This window comes from Procambarus clarkii, chromosome 66 (assembly GCF_040958095.1).
Source record: "Procambarus clarkii isolate CNS0578487 chromosome 66, FALCON_Pclarkii_2.0, whole genome shotgun sequence".
NCBI lineage: Eukaryota > Metazoa > Arthropoda > Malacostraca > Decapoda > Cambaridae > Procambarus > Procambarus clarkii.
Window position 1 is genome coordinate 4,915,985 of NC_091215.1, and position 15,199 is coordinate 4,931,183.

The 15,199-nt window shown below is 40.6% G+C and overlaps 1 protein-coding gene across 1 annotated transcript in view; it reads right to left on the reverse strand.

Moving 5' to 3' along the window:
* Positions 1 to 1,057: 1,057 nt before the first annotated feature.
* Positions 1,058 to 15,199, reverse strand: part of LOC123769132 (WAP four-disulfide core domain protein 2) — a 188,816-nt gene continuing 174,674 nt past the window's right edge. The window contains exons 4-5 of the mRNA XM_045760071.2: positions 2,238 to 2,433; positions 1,058 to 1,367 (exon numbers count right to left, since the gene is read on the reverse strand). Of these exons, the coding sequence (XP_045616027.2) occupies positions 2,277 to 2,433 (157 nt within the window). The 3' untranslated portion in view covers positions 1,058 to 1,367; positions 2,238 to 2,276. The remainder of the gene's footprint in view (positions 1,368 to 2,237; positions 2,434 to 15,199) is intronic.

Here is a 15,199-nt window from a genome sequence, read left to right on the forward strand (position 1 = left end):
GATCGGGTTCAGCGACGAAAGGGGGATTGACAATAAAAGGAGCCATTTATAAAAGATTGACAATAAAAAGAAAAACGAGAGTCGAGAGTCCCTCGCTCGAGACGTCGGGTAGTACAGTTCTACGGGTGCAAGCGTATGCCTCCTCAAGCACCCGGGCGTCAAAATAGAAGAAGTCCAAAGGAATAACCAAAACAAGCAAAAGGTCAGCAGGAAAAGACAAGCAGATAGGAGAAGAGGGGGGGAGAAAAACGGAACAAAAGGAAAAGGAAAAGGAAAAGCGATCCAGCACAATTAGAGAAGACAGCAGCAGGAGTGCAAGGCCACAGAAGGATAGAGGACTGTCCCACGGAGCATCACATTCCAGCAGCCGTCCACTAAGCCCCCCTCACGGCGCCAACGGACCGGATGGGGAATGGGGAGTGTATTAGTAAGATGTTTAAGTTCAGATATGAAGGGAAAGCAGAGCACGGTGGCACGCGTGTTGGAAGCAGGTTTTGGATAAAAGAAATTTCGTTTAGCTTGAGAATAGGCACAGTTGATAAAATGTAAAAGGTAACCAAGGCGAGAGAAAGATTTGTAGATAAAGGAAATTTCAGAATAAAAAAACTGAGGGTCACTGGTGCCTAGAGCGCGGAGGAAGAGAGACGAGGACACTTTTCTTAAGAGGAGGAGAATGGTAGGAATCAGAAGTGAAGCATCGCTGATTCGGTCCAGGACGGATCGAAACGTCGTCGTCTTATCATATTCTAGTGTGTGGTTTGGTCAACATTCTTCAGCCACGTTATTTTGACTCATCATCTGCTTCACTAGAATATCTTTTCTCTAAAAGCTTACCTACATTTATTTAATATAAATCATCGTTTTCAGTTTGTTTTGTATTGTATTTTTCCCTTATTACATTGAAGTGTCAAGAATGTGCATATTTTTCAGATATTAAAATTAGTTTACTTTTATAACTTACCTATATAGGGTTAACTATATATATAACAACTTATAAAGTTTTATGCTAAATAAAATTACAAAAAGGATAGCAATAAATAACGTTATGGGACCAGGCTGAGAGTAACACAAATTTTTATTATAATACATCACAATCAGCTCTAATTGACAATTATTGTGTTGTCAATTAGACAGTGAAGGTGTGTAGTGTTGCGCTGTGCTTAGGGCATCAGTTGGCCTTAATTTAGGCCTGCAGCTTGTCCATGACCTGCTCCTACAGGCTAGTTCACACACTCCAGACCACAGCCTGCCACAGCACAACACCGGCGGCCCTTGTCCCTCCTCCACCACTGGCGGCAAGAGATCTACCGTGGTTCAAAACCAGCTTGCAGACTTTTCCAAACGAATTTGGGTACGGGCAGTTTTTCCTGTGGAATATTTTATAGCAAATGATAAAGAAAACTGATAAATAGGTTAATGACTAAATTTATGATCAAACTGTACTAACAAGCCAATTTGCTCTCAATCAGCAAAAGCTTCAATATAGAACAATAACAGCTGGTTAATTAAAGGTTGAAATTTTAAGATAAAGGTCTGTGGAACACTGAAAGACTTGAAAGTTGTGGAACATTGTGGGACTTACTGTTGTGTTGTAGTGGCAAGTTGTGGAACATTGTAGAGCTTGCTATGTGTTGTAGTGGCAAATTGTGGAACAGGGGGTCTGACAGCTGAGTGGACATCGCTTCGGATTCGAAGTCCTGAGGTTCCGGGTTCGATCCTCAGTGGTGGCGGAACCAAATGGCCAGTATTTCTGTCATCCTGGCGCCCCTGTTACCTAGCAGTAAATAGATACCTGGCAGTTAGACAGCTGCTACGGGCTTGTTCCTGGGTGTGTAACAAAACAGAGGCCTGGTCGAGGAATGAGTCGCGGGGACGCTAAGCTCCGAAATCATCTCAAGAAGATAACATTTTGGGACTTGCTGTTGTGTTGTAGTGGCAAGTTGTGGAACATCTTGAGATTAACATTAGATGATTTCGGTGCTTAGAATCCCTGCAGCCCGATCCTCGACCAGGCCTCCTTTTTGTATCACCCCCCCCACCCCCTCAGGAAGCAGCCCGTAGCAGCTGTCTAACTCCCAAGTACTTGTTTACTTCTAGGTAACAAGAGCATCAGGGTGAAAGGATTATTTTTCCATTTGTCTCCGCCTCCACCGGAGATCGAACCCGGAACCTCAAGACTATGAATCCGAAGCACTGTTCACCTAGCTGTCAGGCGCCCCTAACATTGAGGAACTTACTGATGCGTTGTAGTGGCAAGTTGCGGAACATTGAGGCAATTAGTGTTGTGTTGTAGTGGGAGCACATTTCCTGCCACACATGGGCTCCAAACAGCACAGGAAATGGGGACCAAACTTCTTGCAATCCTGGTCGTTGTTGCAGTTATGCATGAAATGTATACATCTGAGTAACGGGTTAGAGAGCGGGCAGCTGGGCCTGGGGAAGACGGTGTACATCACACATCATTAACTCTTGTTTTACTACGCACAGAAATCACATTAACCTGATATATCAATGAACAAATCCAACTGGAGTCTTGATGATGGTTCGAACCTATGAACTGGGAGTTCCCACATGCGCTCTACCATGTCGCGGTACAGTGGACTAGAGCGCGCCTGGGAATACCTAGTGCATAGGTTCGAACCCTCAGCACGGCTCGTTTTGGATTTGTTCTTGTTTTAGTAAAAGTGAAAACAGAATATGGTCAAGAAAATTATTATGCTCATCACTTTATATAACACCACCTTCCTAACACCAGACTTGTGGCCACACGTCACAGGCCACAGAGGCCCTAACTCGATATAACACCACCTTTCTGACACCCAGTGTGAGGGAATCTAGATTCCCTCAGCTAGTTTTCCTAGTTTTTAGATTAGGCTAGTCGCTCTAGAAACTGAAGCTTTCAAACTAACATATACTTGTGGGGTGTTGAATGAAAGCTTATGTTAAGGACTGTCGGTTGGGACTGGTTAGAAGTCTGTGATTGCTCTGTAGAGAGAATTACAGAAATTTTCCTGTTTCTGTGAAATAGGATGAGGTGGTACTTGACTAAAACCGTTAGAGGTGGGGGGGGGGGGGGGAGAGTTGGGTGAACGTTGCCCCCCCCCCCCTCCCAACATGTGAGACAGTACGCCACTGTCTTTTAGGCCTCCCCCTTCTTGTGACGTCACAGGACGCCTGAGGCTGTGATTGGGCTAGGACCTCTGCTCTGAGCTGTGATTTGGCGCGAAGAGCTGTGGTTGGAAGCGGCATCTTAGTAGTGTGCCGGCTCCATGCTGATTGGTCAAGACAAGGTAGGGGGGGGGAGATATGGGCATTTGAGTGTCCCTGCCCACCATAGAGTCAGTTTGACCTGGGTAGCAGGTGGAAGAGGATGCAGCTGGGTGGAGATGGCCGCCTGCCATCTCCACCCCCGTTAATCGCTGTCATTCCCTTGTTACTCAGCGTGGATGGCACTCCTGCCATCCCGGGTTGTGTCTAGGCCCAAATTTGCGTGAAATTGGGGCCGATGTGACAAACTAAGAGACAGTTGCAGTGTTAACCCATGAGGCAGATGGCAGAGCCTCATGGTGTATCAGATTGATCCCTCATCCCTCGGGTCTGAGCATCCTGTGTAGTGTCAATGAACAATTGGTGTTGGGCAGTGTAAGTGAGTGTGATATTACAGGCCCCTGTTGGATTTTTGGATTCCGCCAGGCTGCGTCAGTGTGGGGACGCCGCCGGCCATTGTCACCCCAGTGTAGAGCAAGGCAGGCTCTGGTTTGATGGGGTTGTTAGTGATTCCCCATCCGCGTGTGTACACCTGTGGGCAGCAGCCTGCCAGCCCGAGGCACCCATGTGCGCGGACACCACGGGCCGCCCGTGGCCCGGGGGGGGGGGGGGTGGCCACCAACCCAGGCCACCCACGCGGCCAAACCCCCACCTCACCCCGCGCACCAGCTCAGCCGGGTGGGGTGCTATGACGTCATGCGCTACCCGTGGCCACCCCCAGGCCGCCCGGCCACTCGGCTCGGCCCAGCCCGGCTTGGCTTGGCCCGCTCGCCGGCCACCACTACCACCACCCTCCCCCCTCTCAGCTCGGGAGGGGCGCTGTGGGCCACGCAGTGGCCACATGCCTTGGCCACCTCCTTGGGCCACTTGGCCACTTTCCCGGGACAGCCTAGGGCCACATCTTATCGACGCATGAGGAGCAAGCTAAGTGTTGACAGCTAGTGTGGTAGTGACCAGGGGAAGGATTGATGAGGAGGTGTAGACGTGAGTACATTTATCATTGTGTACAGTGTGATGAATACCGGTGGAAATTCCCGGTAAGAGTTGTGTCAGAGCCTCGCCAGGCTAGAGAAGCAGCTGAGAGACAGTTGTTTGTAGCACGTCCAGGTGACTGGTAGGGCAGTACCTGGAGATAGATGTTGTACACGGGACCACACTGTAGTATCATAATGTATATATGTGTAGACTGACTCGAGTATGTAACCGGTCAGTGTAGAGATTTACCATATAAATGATCCAGTTGTCGATTCTATATAATCGGTCTGACTGGATTAGTGCTATGAGTATCAGCATGTAAAATTATAATCATTAGAGGTAGGCAGGCCAGGTTGCAGGGATGTCAGTGGGTACCCTGAGGTCTGTGTAGTTACTAACATTTACCTGATGATATAATTTTCATTGATTATGTGAATGCCATTTCTATGCGTTCATTTGCATGCTTTATGTACTATGTTGTGTGGTAAGTCAGTAGATGTGATTGCTGACTGATTGCCTAATGATGTCATTAGCATGTGGGGTATGCTGACGGCAACATTATGTTGCAGGTTTGTGCAGTATTGTTTCAGTTTATACGATATTACTGCCCTAGGAACTGTGTTGAGGGTTTAAGGGAACTCTAGGATTATTCAGGGGAATTCACAGTGCTTAATGAGAGCAGGCAATTGATGGGTTAATTGCCTTGCTGAGGTAAGTGTGTGTTCACAGTAGTCCTTTGCAACGGTTGCAAGAAAAAGAGGGGGGCAGTAATATTGGTATACTCTTGTGTGTTGCACAACCGTGTGTCATTATTGTGTGGGCACAGTAATTAGCGAGTTGCAGTAGCCGCAACCATATGTGGGCAGTGCATTTGTGTTGTTGCATGCCATTGTAGTGTGACCTATGTTACACTGGGGTTACTTTGTTTCTTTAAGTTGTGTTGAGGAGTTAAGGATTCAGTGAGTTAATAATTGGGGAATTAACTGGATAAGGGGTGCACACTTATTGTTGAGTGAGTGAGGGCTGTTATGAGAGAGAACAGCGTTGAGCTTGAGTGAGATACGTCTCGGGAGCAATTAATTGTCCGTGTGACAACTAATTGACCACTCTAGCTAATTACGTAATTAGCTTTCTCATCATGAATTCACGTAGTGGGAGAGGATCTGTCAGTATTTGTGTTAACGTAATTTGCTCGAGACTAATTACCTTTCTGGGGTATAGCAATTAGTGGCTCAGGTTAATTAGTGGAGTAATTAACATTGGAGAGCTCCGATGACCCGGTAAAGCGAGGTCATGGAGCTAGCATAAATCGTTGTATTATTCATATCCTGTCTGAGGACAGTGGATTAGTGGCACATCTTGTTAATTAGGGGTAATTAACTCCTTTTCCGTGAATTCACAGAGTTTGATGAGACCTGCTTAGGCAGTGCGGAGTGAGACGTATTTATGGATGATTAATTATTGGTCCTGGTGACAGTTAATTAATTGCTCAGAGTTAATTAGGGTAATTAACACTCACTAGTAAATTTTTGACACAGACTGTTGAGAAGCTACCAAGTTAGGGTAGGCTTAGTTAACGTAACTCAATGGGGATGTAATTAGTGGTCCGTTTGACCCTAATTGAGGATTACTCACTGAATACTTGCTGGGAGTCAAGTGTGATGTAATATAAGTTTGAGTTATTGTTAACAAGAGAGACAAGTGTTAAAGATTAACGTAGAGTATCATCATGATGTTGTCTAGTGTGAGACAATTGTTTGGGATTACCGTAGTACTTTGTTGCTGACTGCTGTGATCAGTCAATTAATGTAATTAATCACTTAAGGCAATTTCTTTTGGTTGTCGTCTGGTGACGAGAGTAGAGTAATCTAGGGATTTGTGGAGCTGTGTCCCAGAATCCCGCCTTGCCTGTCTTTGTTACTGTTTACAACAGGGCAACTTCTTGTAGGGAGTTGCAAAGAGTGTTCACACTGGGTTGTGATAGAGGGGGTCACTGTTGGACTACCCGCCTAGTTACGTGAGTCTCTCCTGGGGGGCGGGCGGACCCCTAAGCTTGTGATTATAGCAGCTGTCAGGGAAACCGAGACACTATTGATTGCATGCTTGTGTCTTCAGTGGATATCCTTCATTTGTTCAGTTAGTTCATGTTGTCAGCCCGAAGTGTCAGCAGGATGGAGCCTGCTGTCACTTCTCGAGGGGCTGTTGAATAGCTGTGTTGCAAATGCCACTTGTTGGACAATAACGTAACCATTCGCTGTGGTGTAACTTAGTCTGTGATATTTTTCTTTGATTTGCAATATTGTGTCATCAGTGGGCACACCTGTGTTCAGGTTAGTTCAGTATGCAGCCTCACAGCAAGGGTTGCTATTTAGCTGTTTGTTATCGTGCCACTGGATGGACATTAACGTAACGTAAACTCGGTAATGTAGTAGTTAGTCTCTTGTTATTAATAAATTGTTATGTCATAGAAAACGGTCTTTGATGTCAACCCTTCAACCATATTATTCCACCCTATTTCTGCATATTATTATATGTTGATGTGATCTTGATATGACGGCTGTTCTTGGGAATTCGAATTCCAATTCATAGCGCCACATCAAATATAAATATTTGATTGTGAGAACCCGTCGGTTACCCTTTATTAGTTTTACGTCCTGTTTAACTAGGAGGAGCCAGCGGCCTATTGTGGACAGGTTTTCACCCCTAGTGGTGGAGGCCTGGCGGTTTGCTCCCGCTTTTCCTTTTTCTATTGGACTCATGCTTTACTGCCGTGAGCAGCCTTTAAACTTGTAGTCCACCTCCTAAGGGAGGTAGGCATAGAAAAAAATCTCACAACCAGTCTTGTGGCCACACTTCACGGGCCACAGAGGCCATAACTCTATATAACACCACCTTCCTAACACTTCTCATACTCAATCCACAACTTTTCCACAAGAAAACAATAACATGAATGAACCAACTCGTCCTCCCAATAGAAGGTCGCATTTTGACGTATACTTTACCTAGAGTAAAAAACTGGTCATACTAGAACATGGCAGCGACTCGCGGAATTGACATAATGTCCCATTTTCTGTTTTGGGTCCTCTGGTTGATGAGAAGAGGGACACTTTAGCCCGACAGTTTCTTGACGTTGGAAAACGTTAGGAGGACGGGCTGGCAATAATTACGAACTTAAAAATTTTAATAAGCCAAATTTATTAACAAAAAATATTAAATACTACTGAGTTCCCATAGTATTAATAAAAAAGTAATTTAATCAGATTTCAAAACAATTATTATATATTTTTTGATTCGTCATATTCCAATCACATCAGACCCCATTACTGGAAAACGTCTTGCTGTTAAGATACGTACAAACTCCCATATTTACCAAGGCAACGATGTTAGCACAAATAAATTATATTCACTCGCCCTGCAGTGAGAGAATTTGGCCATTATTGATGCACCAGTCACAAGCTGGTGTTATGGAACTTTTACTCAACATTTCCATGTGTAACTTATCTGGCTCTTTCTCTACAACTTCAACGTTTCCTCTCAACGAATTCTCTTCAGCTGTCCCCACTTCAAAGCTCGCCCTAATGGGAATCATATCCTGTATATATTCATTGATTCATTCACCTGAGACTAGTCCACTATGGGATCACCATAGCCCGTGCTACTTGGAACAAAAGTTCCAAGTAGCTTAATCTTAAACAACAACATACACTTGAGAGATTTACTCACCGAGAGATGCACTCTGCTTCTCAGAGCACATATACTTAAGAGTGCAGTATTCCTCTATACTATTTACAGATCAAAATAATCTTGCTGGCTGGTCAATAAGCACTTGTGGCTCCCTTTACAATCCTCTACAACTTTATCGTAACATTAAGCCCAGCAATTTTCAATTTATTTCTGTATTTATAAATAAAGAAATAAACCCCATACTCATCCCGTGGGCGGTGGTGGCATGGGTTACAGAGGCACATAATGGGTACAGGAACTGAACCCATTGTTCGTTTAGCTAAGTGACAATCTCTAAACCTAATTACACAATTGTTAATGCTACATACAATAAGCCAATTTTACACTAAAATGTTGGACCTAACATTATATATAAATATTTAATATATAATGTTAAAAATTAGATGTTCATGTGATTTGACTAAATCTAGTGATAAATTTTTTGTTTCTTTTGATCTGATTATAATAGATCACCAAATTGGTTGATGATCAATGGATGAAAACTAGCTCTCAAATATTTAGAAAAAAGTTGAATGTGTCACCAATACTAAAAAGGGAGGGGGGAGGAAGGAAGGAATTATCAAGGGAAAGCGCCAAGCCATTACGACTATATAGCACTGGGAAGGGGACAGGATAAGGATTTGGGATGGGACGGGGGGAAGGAATGGTGCCCCAACCACTTGGACGGTCGGGTATTGAACGCCGATCTGCATGAAGCGAGACCGTCGCTCTTTCGTCCAGCCCAAGTGGTTGGGGGGGGGGGGGAGCGCCCACCAATTGTGTTTTATAAATAAGAAATAAAATTGAGGCCTCAGAAGATAAAATTATTATAAACATTGTCATTTATTGCCTTTTTTCCTTAAGCTGCACAACGCACCTGCAGGCCCTCGTCTGGTTTGCGCAACGCACCTCCGGGTATTTGTATTTTTCACGTTCCATTCAAAACTCCAGTTGCTGCATGGGGTTCACATCAGCTGCATCAGGGCTCTTGTAAACAGACGTCATCTTTAAAAAATCGTGGTCTACATTCCCGGGTGTGAGAGGCTCAGTACTGAGTGAACAACCAAGGCCAGCACACGCAGCATGAGCTCACAGCACTGCTGTTCAGCTTATGACCACAGCATCGCCTAATAATATTCAATATTATATATATATATATATATATATATATATATATATATATATATATATATATATATATATATATATATATATATATATATATTATATATATATATATATTATATATATATATATATATATATATATATATATATATATATATGTATTATATATATATATATATATATATATATATATATACATATATATATATATATATGTATATATATATATATATATATATATATATATATATATATATATGTATATATATATATATATATATATATATATATATATATATATATATATATATATATATATATATATATATATATATATATATATATATATATATATATATATATACTAGCAGTACCCGGCCAAGCGTTGCTGTGGCTCAGCAACACATGTTCATTGCTGAGCCACAGCAACCTTCCTTGTCCTCCAGTCCTCCCCACCATTCCCCCCTCACCCATCTCCTCGGTCTCCAAACTATTCCCCACTCCACCATCCCCTCTTCCTTCCCACCATGTCCCCACTCCCTTGTCCCCTCGTCCTCCCCACCATCTCTCACTTCCGTCCCCTCATCATCCCCAGCATTCCCCACTCCCTCGTCCAATGCCTTCCCAAATGGTCTGATGTTCCCATCAGAAAATAGGAAACATCACGTGATCTGATATTCCCATCACTGAAAAATAAGAAAAAGAGTTAAAAAATTAAATGAAAATATGAAAAAAAAAAAATAAATAAACTATACTCGCGAAATGAATGATATGGTAAACAACACAGCTTAATTCCAATGCAATTCACACAAAATAAATAAATCAAAATGAAAATAAATCAATATCTAGGAATATTGAATTTTTCAATGCAATCAGAAACTTTGAAATGAAATTTGTAACATATTTAGAATAGCATGAGTGTTGCTCTTACATGCAACAGATGGTGCTGTTTTTTAAGAAAATATAGTTTTACCTGTCACAGGTGAGGCATCTATACTTATACTTACAAAATGAATGGTAGGGTAAACAACACAGCTCAATTCCAACACAATGTCACACAAAATAATTCAACTTAAATCAAATAAATCGAAATCTATGAAAATAAAATTCATCAATGCAATCGGAAACATTGAAATGGAATTCGTGACATATTTAGTATAGTGTGCATGTTGCTATTATGTATAACAGATGCCACTGTTTATCAAAAAACGCATGTTTTTACCTGTCAAAGGGGTGGCATCTATATAGTAGGTATATAAAAAGATGCACCTATTCGAATGCAACGTTGTGTCAAAATTTCAAAGTAATCGGTGAAGAACTTTTGGAGATTACAGCGTGTGTTGCCCTTACGTCCAACAGATAGCGCTGTTTAAAAAAAAAATCCTGTCACAGGTGACGCATGTATATAGTAGGTATATAAAAAGACTCCCCTATTCGAATGTAACGTTGTGTAAAAATTTCAAAGCAATCGGTGAAGAACTTTCGGAGATTAGCGGTTATGCACAAACGAACATTTCCATTTACATATATATAAATATATATATATCTATATATATATATATATATGTGTGTATATCACGAAAATAAACACGTGATTAAGAATGTGACAATGTCAGACCACGGAGGAAAAATGAAACAGGAAATTTCCTTAAGTACTTTCGTATATTAAATACATCTTCAGAAGGTCCATTGGACCTTCCTCCGTGGTCTGACATTGTCATATATATATATATATATATATATATATATATATATATATATATATATATATATATATATATATATATATATATATATATATATATATATATATATATATATATATATATATATATATATATTAATATATTTTTATTATAAAAATGCAAGAATATACCTTTGCAAAAATACAAAAAATAAATGCAAAAAAATACCTTTCCTCCTTCTGCAACTTATTGCAGAAGGAGGAAAGAATCGAGGCAATTACAGAAGCACCATACTGTCCCCCGAGCTCAAAGCGGCAGCTAAAAGCCTTCGTGAGAACAAGGAGATAGTTGTCAGGAGAGGTGACAAGTCGCCAATATATGTCATTCTTAAAAAAAGACGAATATCTGGCGAAAATGAACCTCATACTCTCTGACCAAACTAAGTTCCAAAGGGTAACGAAGGACACTACAGCCGAGTTGAAAGCAAAGGTCAACAAACTGATCGAAACTGTGAACGCCAAGAAATCCGGACTCCACCTGCCAAAGATCATTGGGGAATATAAACCTGGATATGCGTATGGAAATGTCAAGACACACAAGCCTGGAAACCCACTTCGGCCAATCATTAGCCAGATACCCACACCCATGTACAGACTGGCGAAGCGACTCAACGGCCTGCTGACTCCTTATGTTCCTTGCGCCTTCAGCCTGAAGTCTCCAAAGGAATTTGTTGACTTACTGCGGGGCACACGGGCCACAGGGATAAGAGCCTCGTTGGACGTAGAATCGCTGTTTACCAACGTACCTGTGGACGAGACAATCGGGATGATAGCCGACAGAGTGTATTGTGATCCAGCCTGTACTCCTCTTGACATACCCGAAAATATTCTAAGGAAACTACTCCAAGCTTGTACTAAAGAGGCACCCTTCTTGAGCCCGGATGGGCACATGTATAAGCAAGTAGATGGGGTCGCCATGGGTTCTCCCCTAGGTGTCCTGTTTGCAAACTTCTACATGGGTACCATCGAGCAAAAAGTCTTAGTCGACATGAACTTGAAACCGGCCATATACTGCAGGTATGTTGACGACATTTTTACACAGGTACCTGATGTCAGACATCTGCAGGAGCTGAAGGAGGCATTTGAGCAGAGTTCCGTGCTGCGTTTCACTTACGAGATGGAAAACGATGGGAAGCTGCCCTTTCTAGATGTAACAGTCATGGAAAAGAGCGGAGGTTTCCACACTGCAGTCTACACTAAGGAACCGAACATAGGAATGTGCCTAAATGCCAACAGCGACTGCCCAGACAGGTACAAGAGGAGTGTTGTTAACACATATGTCGACCGTGCTCTCAGCCACAGCTCAGAATGGAAGCAAGTCGACGAAGAACTCTGTAGGGTAAGGCAGGTCCTAGTCAACAACGGCTTCTCCAATGGTTTCGTCGAAGACATCATAAGAAGGAAAGTGAAACGCCATGCAACCTCTGAAGAGACAACTAACACAACACCTATACCCCCTATTAGACTATTTTACAGAAACTTCTTTTCCACAGCTCATAAAACAGAGGAAAGGGTCCTGAAAGATATTGTTAATAGAAACGTTATCCCTACAGACAAAAATCAGAGGATACAACTGACGATTTACTATAAAACCAGAAAAACGGCCAGCCTACTCATGAGAAACTCTCCAGACACAAAGCAGAACGCTTTAAAAGAGACCAACGTCCTCTATGCCTTCAAATGCCCACTTGGGGACTGTAAGCTCCAAAAAACCCAGTATATAGGCAAGACAACAACATCTCTTCCCAGTGGTTAATGATGCATAAGCAACAGGGCTCCATTAAGGAACATATAATCTCTTCCCACAACAAGACCATCACCAGAGAAGTCTTAACAAAAAACACAGAAATCATCGATAGATACAGCGATAGCAGGCGGCTTGATATCTGCGAGGCAATACACATTAAGAAATCGACACCAGCAATCAACAGCCAATTAATGCACAACTATATTTTACCCACTTCAAGACTCCGCACCAATATAGAAGCATCAAGAAATATAGGCCAATAGGCCATTTGCAGTTACTTCCATTCTTCACTTTAACTTACAAAATATTATACCCACTGTTTCGTGTTCTGTCTTGTGTTGAAAGTTTGTTTTCACCTCATCCAAAACTATTGTAACATATCACCTCACCCAAATGCAGGTATAAAATCAATGCTGTTTAAACTCTGTTTAGTGTTTGCAAGTTATAGTTGTGTGTGTGTAAACTAAAGTCTTTGAAAATGTAATAAGTTATTACGAAACGCGTTCAAGTGTCACGTCAGACTAGAAATAAAAATGAATTTTGGAGAATTGATTTTTCAATTACCATCAACAGTGAAAAGAAATATAAGAAATATTGAGAAAATTCGTGTTAGAATTTTTAATCTTACTTTTTCGGTCATATTTATTATTATATGTCTACTGGAAAGACTGCTACTAAAATATACTAATATATATATATATATATATATATATATATATATATATATATATATATATATATATATATATATATATATATATATATATATATATATATATATATATATATATATATATACATATTCTTATCTCACATAAGAATAGAACAACCTACCACGAACACCCAAATCACGGAACTATTTACTCTACCCACCATGAGAGTAAGGACAAGACCAGAACATAACGATGCCAATACAGAAGACACTGTTCAACATAACAGGCCATTTACACCTGATTAATCTTTGTATAGATAGGAGCTGCCTCGTATGGGCCAGTAGGCCTTCTGTAGTTACCTTTATTCTTATGTTCTTATGTGCTTCGACCCCCATTTATCCCCTATGTATCCCCCCTTGTTTTTACCTTTATTGTAATTATCACCTGACCCCGTACGGGTATAAATCAACGACTTTTGGAATTTCTTTTCACTTGAGAATGAACTATGGAGGTTCGAAACGTTGTGTAAATTGTATAAATAAGTGTAATACATTCAATAGTAATTCACTTTTTTCTTCAAGTAGAACTAACGAAAATGAGTTTTGGAGAACTCCTCTTTCAGCTAATCCCTAATGCTAGGAAAAAGTTAGATAGAAGCCCTAAATCAGAAGATAGTAAATACAGAATATGTGGTCATATTCAATGAGACATGTTTAAAAGAAAGCCTGCTGCTTTCCTGAATATATATATTTTTCCAAATTTCTTGTCATGAAATGATAAATCTGTCTTCTTCAATATGTATAAGATAATTTGTTTAAATTTGAGTTAAAACTAACGTAGATATATGACCGAACCTAACCAACCCTGCCTAACCTAACCTAACTTATCTTAGCCTAACCTAAACTAACACAACTAATTCAATAAATTATAGTCTTAATATTAAATAACAATAATAATTCAAATAAACTATTTGGAAAAAATTATTGAAAATAAAGAAAATCATTCAGCCTATTAGGCAAATCGAGCCTTGCATAGTAGGCCGAGAAGTGCGTTCTGGCTACTAGGTACGACATATATATATATATGTCGTACCTAGTAGCCAGAATGCACTTCTCGGCCTACTATGCAAGGCCCGATTTGCCTAATAAGCCAAGTTTTCCCAAATTAATATATTTTCTCTAATTTTTTTTTATGAAATGATAAAGCTACCCATTTCATTATGTATGAGGTCAATTTTTTTTATTAGAGTTAAAATTAACGTAGATATATGACCAAACCTAACCAACCCTACCTAACCTAACCTAACCTATCTTTATAGGTTAGGTTAGGTTAGGTAGCCGAAAAAGTTAGGTTAGGTTAGGTAGGTTAGGTAGTCGAAAAACAATTAATTCATGAAAACTTGGCTTATTAGGCAAATTGAGCCTTGCATAGTAGGCTGAGAAGTGCGTTCTGGCTACTAGGTACGACATATATATATATATATATATGTCGTACCTAATAGCCAGAACGCACTTCTCAGCCTACTATGCAAGGCCCGATTTGCCTAATAAGCCAAGTTTTCATGAATTAATTGTTTTTCGACTACCTAACCTACCTAACCTAACCTAACCTAACTTTTTCGGCTACCTAACCAAACCTAACCTATAAAGATAGGTTAGGTTAGGTTAGGTAGGGTTGGTTAGGTTCGGTCATATATCTACGTTAATTTTAACTCCAATAAAAAAAAAATGACCTCATACATAATGAAATGGGTAGCTTTATCATTTCATAAGAAAAAAATTAGAAAAAATATATTAATTCAGGAAAACTTGGCTTATTAGGCAAATCGGGCCTTGAATAGTAGGCCAAAAAGTGAGTTCTGGCTACTAGGTACGACATATATATATATATATATATATATATATATATATATATGTCGTACCTAATAGCCAGAACGCACTTCTCAGCCTACTATGCAAGGCCC